General features: G+C 36.7%; 1 protein-coding gene across 1 annotated transcript in view; it reads right to left on the bottom strand.

Annotated features, from left to right (window-relative positions):
• LOC113225540 overlaps nt 1-27,508 on the bottom strand; it is a 63,950-nt gene that overhangs the window by 3,265 nt on the left and 33,177 nt on the right. Inside the window, exons 8-9 of the mRNA XM_026457864.1 lie at nt 6,372-6,676; nt 1,369-1,459 (exon numbers count right to left, since the gene is read on the bottom strand). Of these exons, the coding sequence (XP_026313649.1) occupies nt 1,369-1,459; nt 6,372-6,676 (396 nt within the window). The remainder of the gene's footprint in view (nt 1-1,368; nt 1,460-6,371; nt 6,677-27,508) is intronic.

A 27,508-nucleotide genomic window follows, 5' to 3' on the forward strand; every position in this document is an offset into this window, starting at 1 on the left:
TGTTTTTTTTGCAACTCCGATTGTAATCTTCGTAATTACTTAACTTTTAATCATTAGAAATCAATACTTAGATAATAAATTCGGAAGTAATATTGTTTCCACTGCTTCAGAGTAATTATTTTAAGATTGCTAAATTAATGTTAAAGTCGCGTCATAGTACGAACTGAGTGAGTAAATAGTCACAAGACTGCGAATAAAACATTTTTTTAACATTATAATAAGCTTATTTTAAGCGCATCTCAGACCTCCAGATATTTAGGAGCATCGGCTGTACATTAATTGGTGGTATACACGTAACGTACTGCAAGAGCACAGCAACTTAGAGGGCTAAGTCCGCAAATCACAGTAAAAATAAATTATTGCATACATTACAATATGTTATTATCTGTGATGGGAAACAGTATATTTACCTAAGCTTCATGGAACAGAGACAAAGTAGAGACTATCTTACGACAAAATTGTTTCACACCTCACTAGCTCGGAAAGGCTTTCTTTCTCATTCGAAATCTGCGCGCAGAAGCGTTTTTTTACGAAAAGGTTTTTGAAATTGGAATTTGTCGATGGACAATGATACGTTGAACTCATTGACTTACAATAATATGGACGTCGGGTCCGCGCTAAAAAGTGTCCGCACTTGTAAGGCGCTAAAATCGTATACAGAGCGCCAAACTCCGCTTTAGTCTTCATTTGTTCGACTGACAGCGCGATACTGCGATGACATTACAATTTAAATTTCGAATAGGTTGACTTGGGACATTTTTTTCGTGGTTTTTGTATTAGACCCGTCGTCCATTTATTTGTAAGTCAATGGTTGAACTACGCGATTTGTCGAACATTATTTATGTAATATAAATCCGTTGGTATATTTTATTCTTAATATTTTTGACATTAATTGACAACGATAACTAACTTTGTTTATTAAAACCATATTAAAACTGATTTATTATTTATAGTTCAACTGTTTCCTTTCATCTATACCATTTTTCTCGCTATAGTGAGGTGAAAAGATGTGGGTTCCGCTAGGCAGCAAAGTTGTATTGCGTCTCGTGTCTTGAAATTCGTACTCACCTGTTCTCCGGATTTTTTCGCGATTGGGGAAATCATTTAAATACAATTAAAGCTTGACTTTATTTGGGATAGGTAGGACGACCATTAACTTAACTTGCTAACCAGAGGCATATTGCTTCTCTTTCTTCTTCTTTAGTCATTTTTTGTCAGAATTTTCCTAAACATTGCGTAATATTAATGGTTGCAACAATTCGTCGCAAAATTGAGATGAATAACAATATAGTCTACCTACCTGACCCAAATCAATTTTTAATGTACTTAAGTTATTTCCTATTCGAAACCAATAGATAATAAACCCACCTAAAAGTAATATCCATGTCATCCGGTCGACACTCCCACATCCAGTATAGGTAATACTCTTTGCGTTGCCAGTAGCGGCTAAATAGAATAGCTGGAATTTGTCACAAAATTGTACTTGGAAAACATTGACTTACAATTATATGGACGTCGGATCCGCGCTAAAAAGCGTCCGAACTTGTAAGGCGTTAAAATCGTATACAGAGCGTCATTCACGCTTTAGTCTTCGTTTGTTCGACTGACAGCGAAGCAAGCAAAATAGACAGTACTGCGATGACATTACAATTTAAATTCAACGTTTTAGCTTTTTTCATATTCCTTTACATGTCACTACGTTTAAATAGGTTGACTTGGGACATTTTTTTCGTGGTTTTTGTATTAGACCCGTCGTCCATTTATTTGTAAGTCAATGTTGGAAAATGATTTTTATCGAAGTCCATTACCTGCTTATGGATTGACAAATTTTTAGTAGTTGTAGAACTCCTCGTGAAAACAGTTTGTCCAGGAAAGTACTGCCACCTTACCTATTTCTGCCGCCAAACAGCAGTTTTGACGGGTGTACGTGAAATTTACAGATACATGGGACTTCAGGGTGCCGGACGTAGCGGCAGTGCCCATCAAATCTTTGCTATTTAAATTGCTATGGATAGACGTGTTACCACCAGGTGCACGTCTTGTTCATTCAGTCACTTGATATCATAAAAAAATAGGGCAATCACTGCAGCCGCCTTGTCGATTGCACGACAGAATCGTTTGAAGCTGCGATTATCTGTCGTCAAATTTTTATTGTGACTTTTTATTTATCGTCACGATGACTGTCGTTTTAGCTCTTCCCATTACCATAGTACAATACGACAAGTATGATAACTCCTTTTATTCCCGTGCAACGCTGTTGTGGAACAGACTCCCTTCCCATGTCCAGTCTAGCCCGTCTATCTCTTCTTTCAAGAAAAGGTTAAAAGCGCACTTTCTTGCTGAACTGTCTTAGTAATCATATTATTGTATTTTTTTTACGTATGTAAAAAATACACCCTAAGCAAGCTACCTTAATCGTTGTAGTTACAGGAAAACGGTTCTAGAAGACTATCCATGAATTTTGAAGATATTTTGATCGACATTCACAGATTTAGGAAAAATAGTACAGTCAGCAAGATAAAAGGCAATTTTTACAAAACTTTTTTTTATGCCATTCGATTCGGTCTTCGTCAGGGATCAATAGTCTCTATGGGACCAACTGAGGTAAGAGTACTCGAAATGTTCTGACATACAAAAAAACGTATATATAAATATATATAATAATGTAAATTCGGTATAACCGAAAGGTGCAGTGGAAATTCAAGGTCGTATAGAGTTACTATCAAATAGTAAATCGGCATTGATTTTTGTAGACAATTAAGACTATTAATTAATTTGATTTAAAAAATACGAAAATTCGTCGATATCGGCATTAAAATCGTGCTCTAACATTGTATACTCTGAGCGTGTGATCGGTTGGTAGCGAAAACCTACCTTATAACCTAAATAACCTTAATTTGTACAGTTTGTTCACGATATCAGTTGCACCTCGCGCGATTCGATTGAACAGAAAAAATATTTCAAATGGTTTCCCAACAGATCACAATGTTTTTGACACAGATTCATTTTTTTCTGTAAATTATTCCAATGCAAAGAAATGAAAACTTTATTGAAAAATAATGTGATTTCTTGGGATTCCACTTAAAATATTTTTTCAGTTGAATTGAATCGTGCGAGTGGTTGCGACAAATCGTATGGCAATTAAGCAGGTGAAACTGATATCGTGTTCAAGGTATACACATTGAAAGTCATATCAGTTTCCACTACCAACCGACCACGCAATTAGACTATACATACCCCTATAAAGTATGTAGGTATCTAATAATAGCAGCGTTGTTAAAACTAAGAAAATCATAATCAATGAGACATTATTGAGTTGGCCGATGACACTCTTTTTTGAGACAGTGAAGTTTTGATTAAGATTTGTTTTCTAATGTAAATACAAACTTTTTTGTTACAAAACCATAATCAATGGGATAATAAGGTAATTTTATTTTATTATCCTATCATATACATACAATTTAGTGACAATGACATTGTCAAATTATTGCAAAATAAACAAACTAAATGTCTGTAAATGTAAAAGAATGAACTGAAGCACTGAATCTTATAATTGTACTAATTTTAAGCACGAATAAAATAAAATTTATGTAAATAACAATCCAAAATCATTCCTAGCACCTTTCACAGTTCATGTTGTTAAACAACGAATGTATCCTGGGCTGCGTTTTACAGTGATTCTATGAAATCGGATAAAAATCTATTCTTTTAGTGTTTTACCGTAAAATGCGCTATAATATTTGTGACATGTGCTCAGAAGTACAAGTTTTGTAAGTAAATAAATAATAAAATCTATTACGTCACGTATTTACAACTTCAATGCAAGTGCTTGTATGAGGTTAGGGATGTTCGAGCTCGATTTTCATATCGATGACGACGAGTTATCGTAATTTTTTGAAATGAAATTAATTTAATTAGACAAAACATACAACTAAAATATCAGTGCCAATTTGCTATTTGACAGTAACTAGTAAAGTCAATACGTTCTTGGATTTCCATTGTACACTTAGGTTACACCCTGTATATGTGTACCTATGTGTATGTATTACACTATTTACATATTAATGCTATTTATTATGATTTATTATAATATTTATGTAAGTAAGGGTATTTTTACAAATGTTTTATTTATGTACGTTTATGTACGGACAACGGCACACTAGACTACACATTTTTGTTCGAAAATTGCCTCCAGTGCAACAGAACAAGATACGAAAATGTGTAGCTTGATGTGTGTGTACTTTTTTTTCCGCACTGTCTCTTGCACGCTATTGCCCGCTTATAACCTTAGCTCTCACTGGGTTGGCTGGAAGAGATCTCTTTTAGAGAGTCCACACTTTCTGTTACTAATATTTCGGTTGTATTTATTTGGTGCAATAAAGAATATATATATTTTTTCTTCAAAATGAAATGGAACCACTCCTGAGGTACTGTTAAGGAGCGGTTCAGGAATAGAACAAATTTACCCCAAAAACACCCTTTAATTAAATATTTGACAATAATGAAAATTGTCGCGACGGCGTTCAAATCCAATCAATCCGCCTGCACGTGGAGGCTTTTGGTCGGAAGCGCTTTTAGTTTCCTATTGCATTTGCGTCAAATGAAATAGGAAACGTGAAATGCAGAAAGAATAGCTAAGCAAATCATTTTTATATGTTTCCCGATACAGAGGGTTGTAACAGTACCCTCTTTCCAATAAAAAAGAATCATCAAATAAGGTTCATGGTAATCGGTACATAAAAGAACAGTTGAATCGAGAACCTCCTATTTTTGCAGTCAGTTAAAAACTAAATCACATAACTGTGTGTGCATTATACTGCGTTGCGTTATGGAATGCAGAGAAATAAGCATGGTGGCCATATGGTGGCAGTAATACTTCCCTAAACCAACTTTCTGTTGCTTTATTTGATTTTAAATTCGGGACTTAATCATAAAAACACATTATTTTATGTACGTCGAGTTTCGGACATGATTATTATTATAACGTCCATGGTCTCGAAGGGACAGAAAAGACGGGTGTCAACATCTTCTAGCCGTGCGAGTTTTTCAAACTACCCGCACTTGGTCTAAGACAGTAAACGCCTTGTCCTGCAAAAAAACGCAAACAGCTCTATACGTTTATCCAATACGCAACGGACTTGTCAAGTAAATCGAATGAAATGTTTTCGGTGTTGTGTGGCGCATAGTATTCATGCATCTCGTTCACATGGCTCTTACGTTTTTTTATCGAATAGACACCGAACAAGCGGCGTCTAGTATTGAAGTATCTTTTGGAAGGAGGGCACGCATAATTTTATTAATACGAAATGATCGACGATCTTCTGTGGACAACGATTTATTGATATCTTTACTGGAACAAGCTCCGTTTTTTTCATCATTTCTCAGATTTTACGTACAATTTTTCAAATTTGTTTGTGCGCACTGCTTCTTATTCATTGGTTGAACCCATTGACTTACAAATAAATGGACGACGGGTCTAATACAAAAACCACGAAAAAAATGTCCCAAGTCAACCTATTTAAACGTAGTGACATGTAAAGGAATATGAAAAAGCTAAAACGTTGAATTTAAATTGTAATGTCATCACAGTACTGTCTAATTTTGCTTGCTTCGCTGTCAGTCGAACAAACGAAGACTAAAGCGTGAATGACGCTCTGTATACGATTTTAACGCCCTATAAGTTCGGACACTTTTTAGCGCGGACCCGACGTCCATATAAGTCAATGGTTGAACCCAATACCGTCTGTTCTTCTGGCAGCAAAATCGGCGGCGTCTTCTATAATATAAAATATAAACCGCCGATATAAAAGTGCAACAAAGCGTGATCCATCACTGACGTGTTCTCAGGGCAATTGCTGTGTGAATACAGCGGCTATCTGTCTTTTAAACACATGAAAATATATCGCGTGACCCCGCTGTCTATTGGTTTATAATCGAATACGTCAAAAAATGCGCAGGACAATGCCGTGTGGACGAAGGCTAAGACAGTGTAAATGTAAGGGACATCAAGTATCGCCCTATAAGTCGCCGGATATCGATCGTGAGTGCTGTGTGTCGGTCACGACCCTAGTGCACAAATAAATAATAAAAACCGAGTGCGGGCTGTTAGAAAAACTCGCGTGACTGGAAGATGTTGACACCCGTCTCTTCTGTCCCTTCGAGACATGAACGTTGTAATAGTTCCGAAATGTCGAAGTAAATAAAATATTATGTGTTATACATGATTAAGTCGCGAATTTAAAATAAAATCCTGTGTGAAAACCGTGACAGGTTAAACCTATTGCTATTAAAATTTGAGAGTACATACCTACGTATTATTATACATACTACGTATTATTGTACATAGTACGTATATATTTTGTGTCACTTACCCCAGAGCACTATAAATCCTAAAGCAAGAATTCCATATGGATTGTCAATAGCAGTCTTCATTTTTGTTTCTAAGCAGTAGACGGTCATGTTTATGAATGGACAGACTTGAAAGTCCTTGCATTTAGGGCAAACTGGCAGATCATAGTATGTTGTAATCTTGTAGTTTGATCTTCTTCCTATTCGCCATTCTGCACGACTGTACGTTGAGGTCCATTGATATTGATAGTAATAAGCTATCGGAATAAACCAATTAAAAATTGTCCACCATCCACGTCCCCCAACACCGCCAAACCAACGAGTTGATCTGAGGAAAAAATATATTGGTCAATGTTAGTATGTTATCAGTTAAAGAGCATATTATATTAATTAGTTTCTTTAATACTGCGAGTTCCCTACTTGAGATCGAATGCCGTTAGACCAAACATTAATTGCTCGAAAATGTTTACTCGATTGTCTATTAGACCAACAAATCGAGAACTCTAGGGCTTGCCACATCGATGCATTAAAATCCTAAAAAAACATGTGCTCTAACGGTCAATAGCCAACATTATTCTTTACATTTCAAGGTGCGAAAACTCCTCTGAATTCGTGAATAAAGTCTGCTGTCAGTTATCCCACATATTTGTCGAGTACGCATTAATTAATCACCAGTTTTTTTTGCGATTTCGTTTCAAACTACTGATGCATAATAAATTTTATTTATGTAGGGGTTTTTTTAATGGGGAAATACCATAGAAGATACAAGGAATCTGTCTTAGGATCCATTCTTCCAAGACCCAAGTCATTTTTTGTGATAACAATTTCGGCATAGTTATTTTTTTGGTCTGAGTTGTACATAAAATTGATTAAAATTTTTTTGGTCTATTCCACTTAGTACAACTATAAGTTCAATCAGTTGAACTAATCGGACACAAATATTCCAATTGGTTCAACTAGGTACAACTTTTCAAAAAGTTGAACTTATTGGATGAAATTCATCCTGTTAGTTCAACTTTCCAATTATTTAAATAAAAGTTCAATGTATAACTGATAACATGTTAAGTTGAACATGTTGTTGTTGTTGTTGATATTAAACAATAAATAAATATGTAATTAAACAGAATATTATGATATAGAATAGATAGCAAAGTTTAAGCGATAACTGTAAATCCAGATTTTTTTTTTATGCATGTATAAAACACCTCTAGTATTGTCATGCCCTACTGGGCCCATAATGTACCTACCATAAGATGATATTGTATTTATGGAGTGCAATAAATGATTGCGTATTCATTATTGAACTAATGAACTAAACTTAAAAAATTAACGTTAAAATAGCATTATTTATATAAAATAATATTTTTAACAGCCATTAACTCATATTGTTGATGGATAAATAAATAAAAAGATTATTTTATATAAATAATGCTATTAACGTTATTTCTTTAGTCGAGTTAATTAGTTCAATTTACATGTTCGCTCTTCCTAGGGCTCCTACTTACTCCTACTGATAGGAGCACGAAGACAATGTCTTGGTTCTCCTACTACACAAAGACGATAAGGAATATTATCAATTATACGTTCAACTATTTAACTCCCTAGCCGACAGAAGGTCCATTACATCCGCGTATATATTTTTCTTATACGAAAAAGAACCATTTTTTTTAATTTAAAGCATATATTTGTAATATTGATGTTGTGAATATCACCATGTTTTACTGTCATGATATTCAACTATTTTTGCGAAATTACTCCACTATTATATTGAATAATCATATGTTTTGCCGATTGAAAATTCAGCTCAAAGGGCGTCGTTTGACGAACCAGAGACGATAAAAAAAATTATAGTAAAAAAATAATCGTAAAATACTGAATTAGTAAGTAAGATGAGCGCAAGTAACTACTTAGGCCTTTTCAACTTAACATAATTGCAACACTATTAAAATTTAAAAAATTCATTGTCCTGCACTGCAGTCCGGCTTGCCGTCCGGCTTGCCGTCTGCCGCATAATGCAGGATAACGATTCCAGTCGTAACGTGCAAGCCGTCCCGCAATCCTGCAGTGCGTCATGCGAGACTCCAAAAGTGGGCCATACGCAGGATAGTGTAATAATAAGAGCCTAACCAAACGCGCGTTTAAATCGAATGCGCGATACATACGCGCGGCTATAGCGCGACTGAGGCCCTGTACGCGCAGATGACGCCATGTATAGTTTCTAAGATGAAAGGGCAACATGTGGTTACAATATATTTTCAATGTTTGTGTTGAAAGGTAACATTCCCATTTAACTTAAACTGTTGTAAGCATAGTAAAGGGTTTCTCAACATGAACTATGTTTTGTAAACATTGACTTACAAATAAATGGACGACGGGTCTAATACAAAAACCACGAAAAAAATGTCCCAAGTCAACCTATTCGAAATTTAAATTGTAATGTCATCGCAGTATCGCGCTGTCAGTAGAACAAATGAAGACTAAAGCGGAGTTTGGCGCTCTGTATACGATTTTAGCGCCTTACAAGTGCGGACACTTTTTAGCGCGGACGCGACGTCCATATAATTGTAAGTCAATGTTTGTAAATCAAAATAAAACAATGAATCTAGATGACAATGACTAAAATTTTTATTAATAATAATAACAATAATAATAACGCTCACACTCAACATAGCCCCGCACTAGGGAAACCCTGTGTCGCGGGTGCCATGGACACACACATAGACAACCACAAATTACACCCAAACTCACGAGAGAAATAAATGTAGGCCATACAAATATTTTCTCCCGGCCCGGGAATCGAACCTGGGACCTCTGCGTGGCAGTCCGGCATGGTAACCGTTCGGCCACGGAGGCAGTTTAAAAGTTTATTGGATTAAAAATGTAAGGTTTGGCAATTATTAATGAAAAAAGTTATTTGACTCACGTCCACAGTTACAGATGTCGATTCTTTCATTGATGACATGATGATGGGTCTTTTTTGTTAAATCACTTCACGAATTTTGAGTTTTAAAGCAGCAATCGATTCGATTGGCTCCGTCTATGCGGAGTTATGTTAAAGACAGAGTAAAGACTCTAACTCTTTAAAATAAAAAATAATCCAGCGTTGTTAAATCACATGATCAAGCTGGCCACTTAACGGCTGAATTTCGTGAAATTATGCGATTGGGAAATTTGGTTTGCAATAAATTCATTGTTTCGGTGGCAGTGTGACTTGTGGCACACCGTCTTGTTGAAACCACCGTGTTAGTGATATCCATAGTAACAGGCCAAAATTTAGATGACAATGATTCAATCATTGTCATCTAAATTTATTGTTTTATTTTGATTTACAAAACAAAGTTCTAAATCAAAGTCAAAGAATCATTTATTTCATAGGTAAAAAAAAATTACACTTGAAAACGTAACATTTAAGCTACTGCTCGTTCACTACGCTGACTTCCCTGAGAACAACGAGCGAGAAACTCTGGGGATTGCTCTTTTCAAATTAACTTAAATGCAATGGAACACACTTTGAATCAAAGTTGTGTGGATTCTGGAGCCATGTCGCCTTTCCATACATAGTTATCTAACAAGTTTCAATTTTGTAATATGACTTTTCAATCAAAATATTTTTAATGTAGTTTCTAAACTTAGGAAATGATAATTGTAATATATGCTCCGGAATCTTATTGTAAAAACGTATACAGTTCCCCATAAATGAGTCGTACCTTGGTTAAATGAAATCGTGGAACATGAGTTTGGACTTAGCTCTAAGGTTAATATTATGGATATCTTCTTTCTTGTTGAAGTTATGTACATATATTTTTACGGCATATAAAACATTTGAGTAAATGTACTGTGATGCCATAGCCATGATACCAGTCTCCTAAACGTACTGTTACGGGGCGGGTCAGGAAAAGCTTTTTTAAAAAAAACTATTTTTAAAACACTTAACTTTATTCTCAAAGAAAAGGTCTATGCCTCATGCAAATCCAATCCGAACTGCCTGCTCCGCGCATGCCCGGTTGCACGCGTTTTCGGTTTCCTATTGCATTGACGTAAATGCAATGGGAAACTCAGCGATTTTATTTTATATTTTAACCCATGTAATTTCGGATATAACAACCCCCCCGTTAAGATCGATCATTACATCTTAAAGTGATGAGAGATTTCAAGACCGACGCGAGATGAGTCGTAATTGGATTTCCGTTTGGCAGACAGTATACATACAAGTTATATTCATTAGTTTTAACTAATGGAGACTATAAACTAATAGAGAAATTAACTAAGGCTACTAAGAACTGAAAAAGGTTACAACTAAAGATTGGGAAATACTAGAGTATACAATTTGAATAAATTTCGTTAATTGTTATGATATTTAGAAAATACAATGTTTCTTTTAGTAGGGGTCGGCGTTATTTGCGTAGCCTCCTCTACAGACTCAGAATCATTTTCTTCTAAGGATCTCGGTGAATCTCCATGGATCACCATATGAGATATAGGATTAGAGTTAGTTTTAGAGTTATGACATTGATTGAATATTTGTATACAACAAGACGAATTAGGCTTAAAAAGAGCCTTGCGACTTTTATACAATATATATATTAAAATTAAGATACTAGTTATGAAACTCAGGGACATATAATGAGTGCCATATGTTTCGAAATGAGAAGAATTTTCTAATTTATTAAGCTCTTCTTCAAAAGAGTTAAGATGGATGCTGGCGTGTAATAATGAATCTAAGTTGTTCAAGTTATTTAACTTAGTATACGGTAATCGATTTAAGGTTTTGTTTAACCTTGACCTGTCACAACAGTCATCTTGTAAGATATTAAAATTGGATATTTTATTTGTTACATTACCGATTAACGTTTCGCCTAGGGCAGTGAACTGTAAGGTTTTGAAAAATGCTTTACAAGTTTTAGGCAATTCTAAGATACCAGTCCCGAATAAAATGACATCTGAATTTACATCTCTGTTATCACAAGTTATATGGCACTTCCCTGGTTCCGTCTGGACATAAATCCAGCGATTAAAAGACACCTTATAAAATAAGTCGATTGAACCGTGTATCAATTTCGTCACGCATATTTCCGGAAGCTTTTTAACCACTTCACTTAAAAGAGTCGTTTCGCACGTAGGATTGGCGATCACTGAAAACACATTAGAGAGTACGCACACATAACATTTCTCACTGATAACCTTGCACTTGTTGACGTCATTTATCGGTGAGTAGAACATGCGATCAGCTGTGATTGCTACATATGAGCTAGTCGGCTCGATGAGGACAAAAGTGTCGGGTTTCGATATGTCATAAGGAATGGGTAATGGGATTATATTATATAAGTTATAGATATGTGGAAGTACGAGAGGAATCTTAATGACTATTATTATTTTATTCAAGTGATAGTAACAAATTAATTTGGAAATATCAATTATCTCTTGTATATTTCTTAAGGTTAATGATATAGGTAGTTTGTAATGGCTAGGAAGGTTATTTCTGTTTTTTATCTAATTCGTTATACAGTTGATGAGGACTAAGCACAGTCGGATGTAAAACATTGAGTTTTGCGAATAGAATAGCGTTATTGATGTCGTCAATATCAAAAGATAAGGTTAAAATAATTGCATCTAAAGAACTTATTAAGGTAGTGATTTGAGTGACTTAATTTCTAACTTGTCATTTGAGTTGGAAACCGTATTTAAGATTTCGTGGATAGTTTCCATATTTTTCAAGAGATGTTTTTCGTTTTCATCTAATTTAGATATAGAATTGTTAAAAGACGAAATGGTAGATTTGATAACGTGAATATTATCCTTCATAAGATGGGCAAGATGTTTTTCGTCCGTCTGTACGTCGTTGATGGCTTTTGAAAATTTAGTTCCGTCCTCGGAATCTAAGGTACCGAAGAAGGTTTTTAATACTGAGCCACCTAAATCAAAGAAACTTCTTTTAAATCGCTTATTAGCTTTTTCATTTTCTAATAAATAAGATACAGACGAGAATTTGTTTATGTTTATAAGATGTTGATTTCTTAGCGCAGATAGTGAATTGGTGCAATCAGTTTGTATTATAGAAGATGTTATGGAGTTACAGAATACACTCAATTTTTCAAATAAAAATTCGACCTTATCTAAGTTAGGTTGTACATGACTTATATCTATATATGCGACAACGTTCCAATCGTTATTAGTAAACTTAACATCTAAAAGCTTATCAAAGTAAAGACCCGGACTGCTGGTTATTTGCGTTACATATTCGCACGTGCTTGGCGGTAACGTCCATCTGAAATAGATAATAAGCTCTAGTCAGCTATTACATTACAATTATTATGACCTGCAGTCGCTTGCGGGTTTGATTTCGTCATAGTGATGACGTACGTGTTTACGATTAATAAGTAAGGTGACCGAATGGTTACCATTTAATTTTATTATTCTGTAGGGACCCTTCCACACCGGTGATAAGGCTTTGTTTTGTTTGTGGTGGCAGCGGACATATACCATGTCACCAGCGTTATAAGATTGAGGTTTAGTACGTGAGTCATAGTACGTTTTAGATTTTTGTTTCGAAGACTGTATATTTTGAAGGGCTTTCTGACGACTATAATAGAGTCGATGATTAAGGGCTCGGATGTAGTCCGTGTAAGTATTGGCATCGAGAGTATCAATACTGGAAGGTAAGTAGGGTTTGTAGCCATATAATAGTTCTAAGGGCGAAAAACCCGTTGTGCTGTGCACATTGGAGTTATACGCAATCATTGCGCTAGGGATATAAAGATCCCAAGTATGTTGATTTTCCCCGATATATGACCTTAAATATTCCTTGAGAGTAGAGTGGCTCCTCTCGAGGGCTCCACATGTTTGGGGATGATAAGGAGATGCAAAGATGTGTTTGATGTTAAATAATTTTTCAAGTTGTTTGAAAACGTCAGAGGAAAAGTTTGTACCCTGATCGGAAATAATCATTTTGGGAATGCCCATATGAGAAATATAAAATACTAGCGATTTAGCCGTTTCTTCTGCGGAACAAGATTGCATCGGATACGCTTGAGAACTTGGTGAGGTCGTCCTGTAAAGTGAGAATAAATTTGTACTTATGCTCGTGAGTTTCAGGAAGTGGACCGACGAGGTCGAGAAAAACCTTTTCGTTAGGCCGAGATGCCGTGGAAGTGACAATCATTGGTGCGCGATTTGTGTGTCGCAGGGGTTTATTAATTTGACAAGAGCGACAATTTTTCACAAAGTCGTCAATATCTTGTCGCATATTTTTCCACCAGTATTGGGACTTAATCCTTTCAAGCATACGGGAGATGCCGGGATGACCAGCGAGAGGGGAATCGTGATTATCTTTGAGGATTTGTTTGACCTCATCTGGTGTTGGATATTTAATTGAATTTCGGTAAATGTTGACCTTGATATTCGTGTTGTGAAATACGAAGGCAATTATATTATAGATTTTAGTGAAAGACAATTTTGTGAACGGGTCGGAAAAATCTGGTAAGGCGATTTCCTTCTCCTCCATGTACCAGAATTTGATCATATCGCGATAATCGCGGAGGAGATTAAAAATGTCTTTGTATGTTACTTCATCAAAGTGATTTAGCTTTACAAATAAATGTGTGAAAATGTGCTTATCATTAGACGTCGAATAGTAAGTATATAGTTCGCGTTCGATATTTCGAATATCTGGCTCGCTTGTAGAAGCATCCAAAATGTCATGGCAATACGGCATGGACTCATCTAAATCTATTGATGTTGGATACGCGATTAATTTTATCTTGGTTTTGAGAAGAAACTCGTTGTGTTCCTGAATAATGGTATCGTAAGAAATGTTTGGTTGGTTTGTGATCTGAAGGAACTGGTCATAAGTTTCGGAAATAGAAGGTAAGTGGCGCGAGTTATCTGCGCTATCGCTATCGTTATCTGTTAAGGCGTTCACTGGGAAACGAGATAATGCATCCGCGTTTGCGTTGAGTTTCCCCTTTTTATATACTATTTCGTAGTCGTATTCCTCCAGTTTTAGGCGCCATCGGATGAGCCTGGAACCCGGATCTTTGACATTAAAAAGCCACACAAGAGGTTTGTGGTCCGTTATGATTTTAAATTTACGGCCGTATAAATAAGGGCGAAATGTTTTTACGCCGAATAGAATAGCTAAGAGCTCCTTTTCTATCGTAGAATAGTTTCCCTCGGCTTTGTTTAAGGTGCGTGACGCATATGACACGGGTTTGTCTTTACCGATTTCGCCTTGCGATAGTATAGCTCCTACCGCGTAATTAGATGCGTCTGTAGTCAATAGAAATGGTTGTTTAAAATCAGGGTATTGGAGCAAGGGTGCTGAAGTTAATTTATCTTTGAGTTTTAAAAAAGCCTGTTCTTGGTCATGGGACCATTGAAACACAGCATCCTTTTTAAGTAGGGAAGTTAGTGGTTTAGTGATTTGGGAAAAGTTAGGAATAAAACGACGGTAATATCCAACTAGACCCAGGAAGGATTTTATATCCTTGGGGTTTTTTGGTGTTGGGAATTGAGAGACGGCCTTGATTTTCTCAGGATTTGGGCAGACACCTTTGTCCGTGATAATATGGCCTAGATAAGCGACTTCGCGACGTAGAAATTCGCATTTGTCGGGCTGTAATTTTAAATTGAACTTTCGTAAACGATCAAATACTAGTTTAAGTTTAGACATGTGACTATTCAGATCGTGACTGTATATTATAGCGTCATCGAGATACACGTAAGCGTGGAGACCTTGAAGACCAGAAAGAGCGGTGTTCATCAGTTTTTGGAAAGTGGAAGGGGCGTTTTTAAGCCCAAAAGGCATTCTGGTGAACTCATAGTGTCCAGAAGTGCTGGAATTAGTGTTGACAGTGAATCCTGTTTTTGGCGCATCCTTGGGGCTCATTTTGATCTGATGGAAGCCACTAGAAAGGTCCAGTGTACTAAAATATTTGGAATGACCCAATTGATCTAGTATATCAGTGATGAGAGGTAGAGGGTAACTCTCGGAGACAGTGACGTCGTTAAGTGGACGGTAATCTATGACTATGCGCCATTTCTTTTTGCCAGAAGCGTCCATTTTCTTAGGGACTACCCACACTGGGGCGCTCCATGGTGAACTAGAGGGACGTATGATGTTTTGATCGAGCATTTTACGAATTTGGGAATCTACTTCTTCCTTATGACATTCAGGAAAACGGTACGATTTGACGTGAATAGGAGCTGCGTCTCCTGAATCTATTGTGTGCTCGATCGCATTCGTAAAGGATAGGGATTCGCCTTCAATATGAAAGATATCGGTGTACTGTGAACAACATTCTAAGAGGGACTCTTTTTCCTCGGAGTTCAGGTGGGAACAGCGAATAAGATCTAGTACCTTTTGAACTCTGTCAGAATTAGAGTAAGAAATGGAATTGACGATTTGATTCAATTCATTGATAATAGTTTTAGGTTCGAGAGGCGTTAATTCTACGACATAATCCTTGACCTTGATCTCAGAATCCGTAGTATTTAAAATAGTTACGTTTACGCGTCTGTTTGGTTTAATAAAAACAATACAATTTGCAACATAGACACCATCAGTTATGCAATGGTCTAATAATAAACCTTCGTTGTTTAGATAAAGCTCGTGCGAGAAATTGGACACCGCGCACTCGATCACGGCTTCGCTTCGAGCGGGAATAACATATGTCGGTTGGATATACTTAATGTCCAGATTTTGTCCATAGATATTTAATGATTTTGAATCATAATTGATACTTGCTTTAAAATTTCCAAAAAAGTCACTACCTATGATTCCGTCATATTCTAAGTTTACGTCATCGTTAACGACATGAAATTTGTATGTATAGTTATTTAAAGGTAATTTAAAATCCATTTGAAAGGTACCTAGAGTTTCTGAGCAAGATTCGAGGCTATTAATACCTTTTATTTTGACAATTTCACGCGATAAATCTGGGTTTTTGTTTAAGCTTGATCGTTTTACGAGACTAATGCTTGCTCCTGTATCTATTAAGAAACGTAATGGTGCAATGGAGAAATCAGTTTTTAAGTACACGTGCGGCAAGGAAATCTTTTTCAAATATGTAGTTATTTCATAAAGAGGGAATTCAGAGTTATTCCTCATTTTATATTCGGGGCAACGTGATACAGTGGGTCCCGTGGTTAAAAGGGACTCAGGATTCGACGACATAGTGGTTTCCGTAGGAAGGAGCGGAGTTGAATTATTTTTACCACTCAATGAAACAGGGACTCTTAGAGGAGCATGTTGAGGGTTTTTATCTTTAGGACTCGACGAAACAGCGGTTCCTGCAGGAAGGTGTCGAGATGAGTTGTTTTTGTCACTCAACGAATCAGGGACTCCGGGGGGAGCGTGTTGAGGTTTTTCATTCTTAGGACTCGACGAATCAGTGGTTCCCGTAGGATAGTGTCGAGATGAATTCCTTTTGTGACTCAACGAAGCAGAGACTCCTAGAGGAGCGTGTTGAGATGAAATAGTATTAATATTAGGATAAGAACAAGATTTGATTGAAGAAGCTAGTGTGCCTAAATTATCCGGAAAACGACGGCACTTTTTCGTAATCCGACAAGCTAGTTTAAATGACAATCAGACTCGCCGATATTTTCACATGGAGTATGATAAGGTGTCGGTGACGGCGGTGCTGACTGTGAATGCGGCTCGTATGTAATTTGAAGCATGTCGGCGCGATTATTAGAATCATTATGCACATTATACCTTTCATTATTATATTTCCTTTTGCGGCACTGTGTGATGTCATGGCCCTTATTCTTGCAATACCTGCAGAAAGCGTGTGACCCGGAATGGTTGGGAGACGTCGGTGGTCGAGGATTTGGAAATCCACGTGGTGGGCCAATGCGTTTTTGTTTGGTATAACACTCGGCATCTGAATGTCCCGTCTTGCCACAGGTTTTGCACTTAGGCTTGTTAGTGGTTTTGTATAAAAGATTTTGGAGTTTTTCTTCCTCGAGAGCAATGTTAATTGCATCATTTAAAGATTTGGGGCTTCTACACCTGACGTTGTTACTCACTCGGGGATGTAGCCCTAAGGAAAACGTGAATAGCGCCAGATCTTCGGTCATCGCAATACGACCGGATATATCTTTTTTTAAGGATTCGGAATTGTAAATCTCGGATTGAAGGTCCGTGAGACAGCCTTCTATCCGGAGGGCAAATTGCGCGACATTTTCGCTGGGCTGTTGCCGGCACGACTGTAAATCTAGCAGTAAATGATTGTAGTGCTTCCTTTCGCCAAAATTTTGTTTCAAAAATAGCTTTAATTGGTTAAAATCGTCAAATACTTTGTTGGAACACGCTATTTGGGCCTTGCCCAAATAGCGTGTTAAGATATACTTCGTTAATAGAGATTTTTGGCTAGGCGACGCTAGATCTAGAGCGTTTTGGCAATTGGTAAGAAAAGCGGTGAGAGTTTCACGGTCTCCCTTGTACGGGCTGATGAAATTGCATAACACATTAATGGGGAATGGCTCGCTCGATTCTGGGCCCGCACCGCCTTTCTTTGTTTCGGTAGACATTACGTTTTAAAATTTGTTAATAATAGTAATAAAATGAGTAATTACAGGAATTGTACATATAACTAAGAAATAGTTATAGTTACAAACATTGGTTTAAGGACAAGGTAAGTAAATTTCTTTTTTTTTTTTTATATTCAGGTAATTAGGTAAGGATTCAGGAATAGAAAGGAAATGGTGAGTATATTATCGATTGACACCTGATAAGAGAATCGTAGCAATGACAGTATAATGGAATGTTCTACTTACAGGTTTAACACGATCACGAAGAGGCGTAGCTGCATCTCCGGGAATTCGAACAGCTCGTTACAGGAGAGTAGTAGTGGCGCGTTAGGAAACGCGATCGATGGCAGGAACGACGACCACGTAGCAGGTAAAGTTGCAGCGGTGGCGATGATAAAGGCGGCGCGCCAACAGGGCGGCAGCAGCAGGAACGCTTTTCGTGTCGATGGTAATAGGATGCGGTGATGGCGGTGCGATCAATGCGTCGATAGGATGAAGAAATGGGACTCTTGGAATCTGGTCGGCAGGCTCACAGAGAGTAAGGCTGACTGTCGCGACTTGACCACAGGAGGTGCTTGGGTTTTGACGAAGCGGAGATAGATAGCTCACGCTCCGGAGTCCGGTTGGCACTACGCACTTATTGTTTGTTAAATTGTTCGTTTTTAGATTTTGTTATTTTTACGCGTCCCGTATGGGATACCAGTGGACGAAAAATAACGACGGTATCAACACTGGTAATCCCACTTCTGACACCACTGTTACGGGGCGGGTCAGGAAAAGCTTTTTAAAAAAAAACTATTTTTAAAACACTTAACTTTATTCTCAAAGAAAAGGTCTATGCCTCATGCAAATCCAATCCGAACTGCCTGCTCCGCGCATGCCCGGTTGCACGCGTTTTCGGTTTCCTATTGCATTGACGTAAATGCAATGGGAAACTCAGCGATTTTATTTTATATTTTAACCCATGTAATTTCGGATATAACAGTACGTATATTTACTAGTATAATTTTTTGAATTTGGGACATTTTTCTACATTTTTAACGAGCTAATTTGTCTCAATGAAAAATGAATCTGCGTCGGGAATATTTTCGAGTGATGATATTTAACGATTTTGAATGTCGCCTAAACCGCTCCAATCATTTGATAGATTTCAACCGGTGTTTATGGATAAAGGCCCTTCTAGGACAACCGTGTATCGTTACTCGCATAATGAATTTCAAACTTTGATATGAAGAAAGTAGTGGTCGCCCTTTGAAATTTATTCAAGCTGAACAGCCAACTTACCAGGAATTTGATGACTACGTTTTGAATAGTTGTATTAGACACACCTATCGGTCTCTGCGATCCAGACTTATGTGACATTGTACCTATTTTTATCACTATTTATGTAGTTGTGTAACTATTATATTTCTATTTAGTTGTTGTAGTATGTTACTTATTCTTTTAATTATTATGACCCCTTAATTGTTCTCCATTAGTTATTATTTTCATTTTATTGTATGTTGATATACCACATCCGTGCGACATCGACCAAGGATGCCAACTGAAAATCAGCGCGGGGTATACTGTGCTCCGCATATGCTGAGGTGGTGACCTATTCGGCGGGCCATGCAGAGTAGCATACAATAATTGGTTGTTTTTGTTAAGCCTACTTTTTACTTTGTTATTTTGTTCCAGTTATTACCTTCATCGAATAAATTTTTTTTTTTTTTTTTTTTTTTTTATTTTAAACACTAAGAATATTACAAAAATATATATACATCACACCCTTAAATGATTTTCTATTCTATTCTATTATATTCTATTGACGGTTGTTACGGAAAGAAACGTGTTAACAGTGAAAAATTTAATTAAGGAGAATAGCCGAATCACATATGAAGATGTTCAGATTGCAGATCGGATCGAGAAGTCTTAACGATATTCTTCTTCACGAACATCTTCAGGTGCCACATAATCTCACCGATGCTGAGAAGCACGCCTGCGTGGAATAGTGCGTGACATTATTGCTAAGTTTAAAGCAAGCAAGTCTCAATAAATATTGGATTTGTCAATATGATCCAAGTCGACGGTTTGGCGGTTTCAAATCGAACCAACGCCTATCAAAATGGAACGATTTTGGTCCTAGTTTATTTTTATTTTTATGGGGTATTTAGTATCAAATCCCTCACGGAATCAAAGTAGCTTTAATGCCGAATAATATATATATAATATAGCAAATATTTGCCAGAACTGTTCACCACTGTGAGTACATACGACCAAAAACGGAGCTCCGCGATATAATGCCATGACAACGCGTCCGCGCACTCGGGGCTCAAATGAAAAAACTTGTAAACTAAAGAAACGCGACCATACATGACGGAGCGACACGCTACCGCTCATGCAACTGAGGCCACACCTCGAGATCGAACGATTAGTGACGTCGGCGCCAGCGCATCATTAGGCTCGCGTCACACCGTCGGTGACCTTCGCTACCGCAGTGAGCGTGACCCGCTTTATGCACTGCACCGCGTTTTTTTATACAAATGTAAGTGCATATTTGACCTCTATCTCATCTGATGGAAAATGACGATGAGGTCGACGATGGAGCATGCACACTTAAATAATGCCTATTCACTCTCGCCTTGAAAAGGTCCAAGTTATAACGTTCAGGGAACAAGTCTGCAGGCAGGGAATTCCACTCCATAGCCGTTCACCATATGAATGACCGAGACCCATTTAATGTTCTGCTTACTTCTTGCTTTGGAGCGTTTACTAATTCTTGTACTGCAATGTTTTTTATGCTGTTCTTGTAATTGTTTAAAAATTCCTTTTTATTCTTTTCAATAATTTCGCTCATCAGCTTCCGTGTATCTTTCTTCTTTCCTTTCGCTTTCTTGCCATAGTTTCAAGTGTACGTATTTTAGGTTCGAGTCCCGAATCGACAGGGGTAACAAACCTTCTCCTGCAATAGTATACCGGTTAAACTTTTGGGTCACCCTACATACAGCCCTGATTTGGCACATTAATATTTGAGTAGACAGTGGTAGTTTTTTGAAAAGATTTAATAAAAAAACCAATAAAATATTTTTTACTATCGCAAAACTTTCTACTAGGGATGCTTTACGATTCTATTATTATGTAAATCGATTCAATGGTACGACGATCACGATACGACGGGCACGATCTAACGCTTTTTGTATCGATTAATTTCAAAGCAATTTTCAAGCAAATCGATTCAATAGAAAGGTAAAATATTATTGAGCAAGTAATAAACATTTTGTAATAACAGCATTACATTTGAACAGAACTCGATTTACAAATATTTTATATAACACGACATTTAGTTGTATTAATAATGAATTTGATAATGTGTTTAAACCGAAGTAATAACCTTCCATATGGAGACTAAATTCAATGATTGGGCAACAGTCGGCATTCATAAGAGTAGGTCTCGTTTATATGAGCTATGCATACGCATGCTGTACGCTATGAAAACTTATAATACTAATTCCAATTTTATAGAATATGTTAAAAATTATTCAAAAATATTTAAAAAGTGTGTGTAGCTGCCAAGATTAAATTTCACAGCGATAAAATTAGGTAATCGAAAAATAAAACAAACTATTTGGAGTATAATAAATAAAGAGTCAGGCAGGGTTAAACAACACGATAGAGACATAGTTCTAGAATTAGACGGCAAACTTATAAAATGTAATGATGAGGTAGCCCAAGCTTTTGAATCGTTCTTTTCGGAAATCGCCGTAAACACTACGAAATCATTAAATTACTCTCCTTCTCTTACTATTGATCTCCTAAGGAAAAATGTTAATGTTTGTAGCAGTGTATTTAATTTTCATCATGTTAATCCACAAGACATTTAAACGCTTTTAAATAAAACGCACAAGGCTTTTAAATCTTTACATGTTAAAAAAACTGAAGATCTCTGGGGCATATCGACTAAAGTTATAGACTCAGTAATGTATCTAATTTCCCCACATTTAGCTAATGCATTCAATAGGTGCGTTGATGAAGGTATTTTTCCCGATTTGACGAAATACACCAAGGTTATTCCTTTATTCAAAAGTGTAGGAAAGTTGACCCTAGCAACTATAGGCCTATTTCAATTCTACCAGCTATAAGTAAAATATTCGAAAAGGTTATGTTGAGTCAATTACTGTCTTATTTCGGTAGGGATTACATTTTTCATAGTGAACAATATGGGCTTACTAGTGGTAGATCGACTAGCGGTGCAGGGCTACTAAACATATATTTGATGCTTGGGAAAGGTTCCAGAACGCTATTGGGGTTTTCTGTGACCTTTCAAAAGCATTTGATTATGTGGATCATATTACTCTTGTTAGGAAGCTAGAATATTACGGAGTAAATAGCAAGGCGTTGGAACTTGTCATGTCTTAACGGTAGAATTCAGAAAGTAGACATAAATGGAGTGACTTCCTTGAGTTCTCCGGTAAAAATGGGTGTTCCGCAGGGCTCAATACTTGTACCGTTCTTATTTCTGATTTATATTAATGATCTACCATTCTTTGTTGAGGACCTTTACGACATAGTATTGTTTGCTGACGACACATCCTTGATTTTTAAAACAGACAGACATCACATTAACTATGATAATATGAACGGTGACCTTTCAAAGGTAGTTTATTGGTTTAATGTTAACAATTTATTGCTCAATGCCAAGAAGATAAAGTGTGTTAAGTTTGAATTACCTAATGTAAAATCGACTAGTCCAATCATAGAAATAAATGGAGAAAAGTTAGACTTTGTCAATAATGCTGTATTTTTGGGAGTGACTTTAGATAGTAAACTTCAATGGTTTCCACATATATCTTCTTTAGCTAGCAGATTAAGCTCTGCTGCATACTGTTATGGGGTCCTCAAGGAAAGCCTTTTTAAAAAAGGAAATGATTTAATAAACTGTAAAATAATTGTAGCACAAAGGTAAGGACCCCAAGGCAACCGCACCCGATCGAGATAGGAAACAGATTGAGATCGCGACGGAGCGATCTCAGGGGGGAAGACGGCTGCTGATGCAGCAGCGTCTGGGTTCAGCATAAAGCTGCCAGGTGTTATGTATAACATCTCCCCCCATAGAAAAAGAAACTTCTAGAGTGAAGAAAGTTTCTTGCTAAATTCTTGCACGTAAGGTAGGTATAGGGATGTCAGAGTCAATGTCTTGTCCGTCTATGTCAATTTCTGCAGGTGAGGACCTATTTTTCCAGAATGTATGAAGATTACGAAGGTTGCCATAGGATCTACATTTTAGTATTTTATAAAATAAACATATCATCAAAATAATGGTTATTATAATTATTAAGGTGGAGTAATGTGTCCCATACTGAATGATATGTGGTTTATTTAAAATTATGTACGTCTAAATCTTTCGACTCTTTTAAGATATTGTTTTCCATTTTTAATTCGTCTAAATCAATGTTAAGCAGTTCAATTTGGGGCACATTTTTGCTTACTTTAGTAAACTTATCTAAATTACAGCACGTATCGTTGAGAAGGTTGAAATCTGGTGATTTGACCGGTGAAGTTAGATTTACAGTAATGTATCTTGATAATAACATGGTACTTTTACAAAACCCGGTACAGCCGCTGGGGATGGTAATGACGCCAGTCCCCAATATACTATTTTCGTACAATTTCGAATTAACACAGTCTATAGATATTTTGTTCGGGTCCGTTTGAACAAAGAGCCACTTATTATTATTTATAGGTTTCCAAATATCCACTTTTCCACGAATAAATTTAGTATTACACTGCACTGGAATTTCACTTATTATTTTAGACATGAGTTCAGTTGCACAACTAGGTTTGGCATCAGTCGCGTACACGTTGTTGACGTCACACACGAAGTTGTTTCCTATGGTGGTTTTACAGCTGTCAAGGCTATTTAAATTACAATAGTGGAGTTTGTCTTTGGTCATTGCTATATACCTTGAATCTGGTAAAATTAAACTGGGTTACTCTGATTATGTGGTGTCGGTAAAGCAATATTATGAAATAACATGAAATTCTTATCAGAGACGAGAGGAATTTGTAAAAGAAATATAATCTTATTGTTAATAAAGTAACAAATAATTCTAGAAATATTTAAAATATAATGTATAGAGCTTAAATCTAAAACAATAGGCAACTTCACATTTTCGGGCAAGTGTCTGTGACTTGCCACCAGTTCCTGATGTAGTTGTTGTGAACTTACAATCGAAGGGTGCAATATATTTTGTCTACTAAATAACACAGCATTCACGATGTCCTCAATGTGAAATGACAATACTATTATAGACATTTCTAATTTATTTAGAAAATCAGTTTCATGAAATTTGAGCAATAATTCATCAGTTTTAATCGAGACGTTTCTAAGGTTACTCGAGAGTTCATTAATAGCCTTATTTAAATTAGCTTCATTATTTTTTTATTTTATTAATCGTTTTATTATAAGACGAAATTACAGACGTCGTTACTAAAATGTTTTCTTTCATTAATGTAGCCAATTTCTTTTGATCATTTTGCACCTCTTCTATAGCGTTATTATATCTAACACCATCGTCTTCGTCAAGTGTGCCAAATATCTGTTTGAACATGGTTCCAATGCCACTTATCCAAGCACTACGTCTTCTTCTATTATCGAGCAGATGGGAAATTGACATGAATTCTCGATTCATGTCAAGATACAGGAATGTTAATGGTTCTAGTACACTGAAACATCCTGAAGGTTCTACCGCTCCTGTTTGTTTACATAAGGTTCTCGCGGTACTCAGGACTGAGTCTACATTTACTATATGAGATTTCAGATGTGTTATGTCAAGTGGGATCAAACATCTAATTGACCATTTTTAATTTTAAGTCCGCCTAGGTAATCAAAGTAAGGTCCCGGGCTTGACTTGATTTGCTGTACATACTCCGGTTGGCCTTGGACCTCCACCAAAATACTGAAAGTAATTATAATAAATTTAGATACTAGTTCCGCTTAATTATATCTATTCTAGTTATAGCTGATTTAACCTATCTAAATTATTTCCCTTAGGTTATTTTAAATTTTTATTTGATAATCGTGACTAACAATAAGACATGTTATTAAAGCTTATTATAATTAATTTTTTTTATTTTTTTATTTTAATTTTTTTTTATATATATAATTGTACTTGATCGATTCCTTAGTACATTTTATCTAATCTAACTTATGTTTAATTTCGTTAATATCTATAAAATATTTTATGTTACAGGTTTAATTGGACTTCTGCAGGTTTAACTTGATCATAGTGATGGCGAATGTGGCGACGATTGATCAATAGAGATAATGTATTATTACCATGTATTTTTACGATCTTATATGGGCCTTTCCAAATAGGTGATAGTGCCTTCCGTAAACGGAGGTGATTCTTCAAGTACACATAGTCGCCTACCTTATACTGGACGGCTCTTGTGTGAGAGTCGTAATAAGTTTTGGATATGGTTTTGGAGCGTTGAATGTGTTCTATAGCCTTTTCGCGTGAGCGTTTCATGCGATTCTGTAGCATTCGGACATATTCAGGGTAAGTTACCCCCGGGCTTTTGTCAAATATGGAGTTTGGAATAAAAGGCTTATTGCCGAACATAAGTTCATAAGGGGTGTAGTTCGTAGTAGAATGAACGGCTGTATTGTATGCAAGCATGGCTGTGTATACATATCGAGGCCAGTTATCTTGTCCTTCATTGACATATGACTTGAGGTACTCTTTTAAAGTAGAGTGGTTTCTTTCTAGTGCGCCCTGCGTTTGAGGGTGGTAAGGACCAGAGTTGTTTTATTTTAAGGAATTCGCATTCTTTTAAACAGTTCAGAGGTAAAATTAGATCCTTGATCAGTGAGTATAATTTTTGGAATCCCAAAGATAGATATGAAATGGATTAAACACTCGCTCGTTTCTTCAGCTGTGGTGCTACGAATTGGGTAAGCCGACGAGAATTTGGTAAGATCGTCCTGAATTGTTAATATAAATCTTAATTTCGCAGGGCCTGATTCAGGGAGTGGCCCTACTATGTCTAAAGCTATTCGCTGACAGGGGACAGTTGACGTGCTTGTGATTTGCATTCGAGCACGGTTGATTTTTCTTAGCGCTTTATTTTCTTGACAGTGTTTACATTGTTTCACATAATTTTCTATGTCTGTGCGCATTCCTTTCCAAAAATAGCTGTCCTTAACTCTACTATACATTCGAGCAGATCCGAGATGACCAGCTATCGGGATATCATGATTATCGTGTAAAATTTTCTTTACCTCTGTCGGTGATGGATACGTGATATTATCGTGAAATATGTTAACTGAAATATTTGTATTATGAAATAGGTATAAAAATATGTTATAACATATTTTAGTGAAAGAATGCACTTCAAATGCATTTCTGAAATCTGGAATGCTTATATCGGTTACATCTCCGATGGCGATAATTGTGTCGCGAGCACGTTTGATACTCTCGAATATTTCTGGATATGATGCTACGTCGAAATGATTCACTCTTGTGAATAGAAGCAAATAAGTTTTATTGTTATGTTCAATTTTATAATGTGAATAAAGTTCTCGTTCAGCATTGAGGACTTCGTTAGGATTCTCTAAATTACCGAGAATTTCTTGGAGATACGGATTGGATTCGTCTAAGTCAATTGATGTGGGTACTAGAATAATTTTTGATTTACTTTTATTAAGATTTTCATTGTGCTCGATTATATGAGTATTTAAAATATTATTTTTGTCGGATAGAGTCTTCAGTAGCGTGGAGTAGTCGCCGGAGAACAGAGGAGCGTCAGACGTGGATGGAACAGGTGAGTGGATTGGTTCTCCTATAGGTGGATCAGAAAGGAGAGGATCACCGCGTTCCGGGCTGTAAGTGGACAATAACAAGTCATCGTTTTCGAGAAGATCCAAAGATGGTAAGTCATTGCTGTCTATATTAAACGGGCTAAAAGGAAGTTGAATACCGAGATCTCCTGGTGTTATTGGACTGAAAGGTGGTGATAACTCTGTCTCGACTGGATTGGGATTTAGTGTTTCAGGAGTGACGGCATCTTGTGCCGTGGATGAACTTGGGATGGTATTATCATTATTCGAGTTTTTGCCAGTTGGCTGAATAGGATTAACGGGGAACCGAGAAAGGGCATCTGCATTTGTGTTTATTTTTCCCTTTTTATAATGTATATCATAGTCGAACTCCTCTAGTTTTAGGCGCCAGCGAACAAGTCTTGAACCCGGATCTTTGGAATTAAAGAGCCATTGTAATGGCTTGTGGTCCGATAGGATTTTGAATTTATTACCATATAGGTAAGGACGGAACATCTTGGTACCAAATACTATGGCCAGATACTCCTTTTCAGTGACACTGTAGTTGCACTCCGCTCTATTGAGTGTGCGGGATGCAAAAGCTATGGGTCGGTCCTGGCCTATCTGGCCTTGGGACAAAATAGCAGAAATAGCATGGTTTGACGCGTCACATGTCAAAATAAAAGATTGTGTGAAATCGGGATATGCGAGGACAGGAGCGGTGACTAATTTCTCTTTAAGGGTTTCGAATGCGAGTTGCTGTTCGTTTTTCCAGACGTAGGGGACGTCCTTCTTCAATAGGGACGTTAAGGGTTTTGCTAGTTTGGAGAA

This window comes from Hyposmocoma kahamanoa, unplaced genomic scaffold (assembly GCF_003589595.1).
Source record: "Hyposmocoma kahamanoa isolate Upper Pololo Valley unplaced genomic scaffold, ASM358959v1 166, whole genome shotgun sequence".
Lineage (NCBI taxonomy): Eukaryota > Metazoa > Arthropoda > Insecta > Lepidoptera > Cosmopterigidae > Hyposmocoma > Hyposmocoma kahamanoa.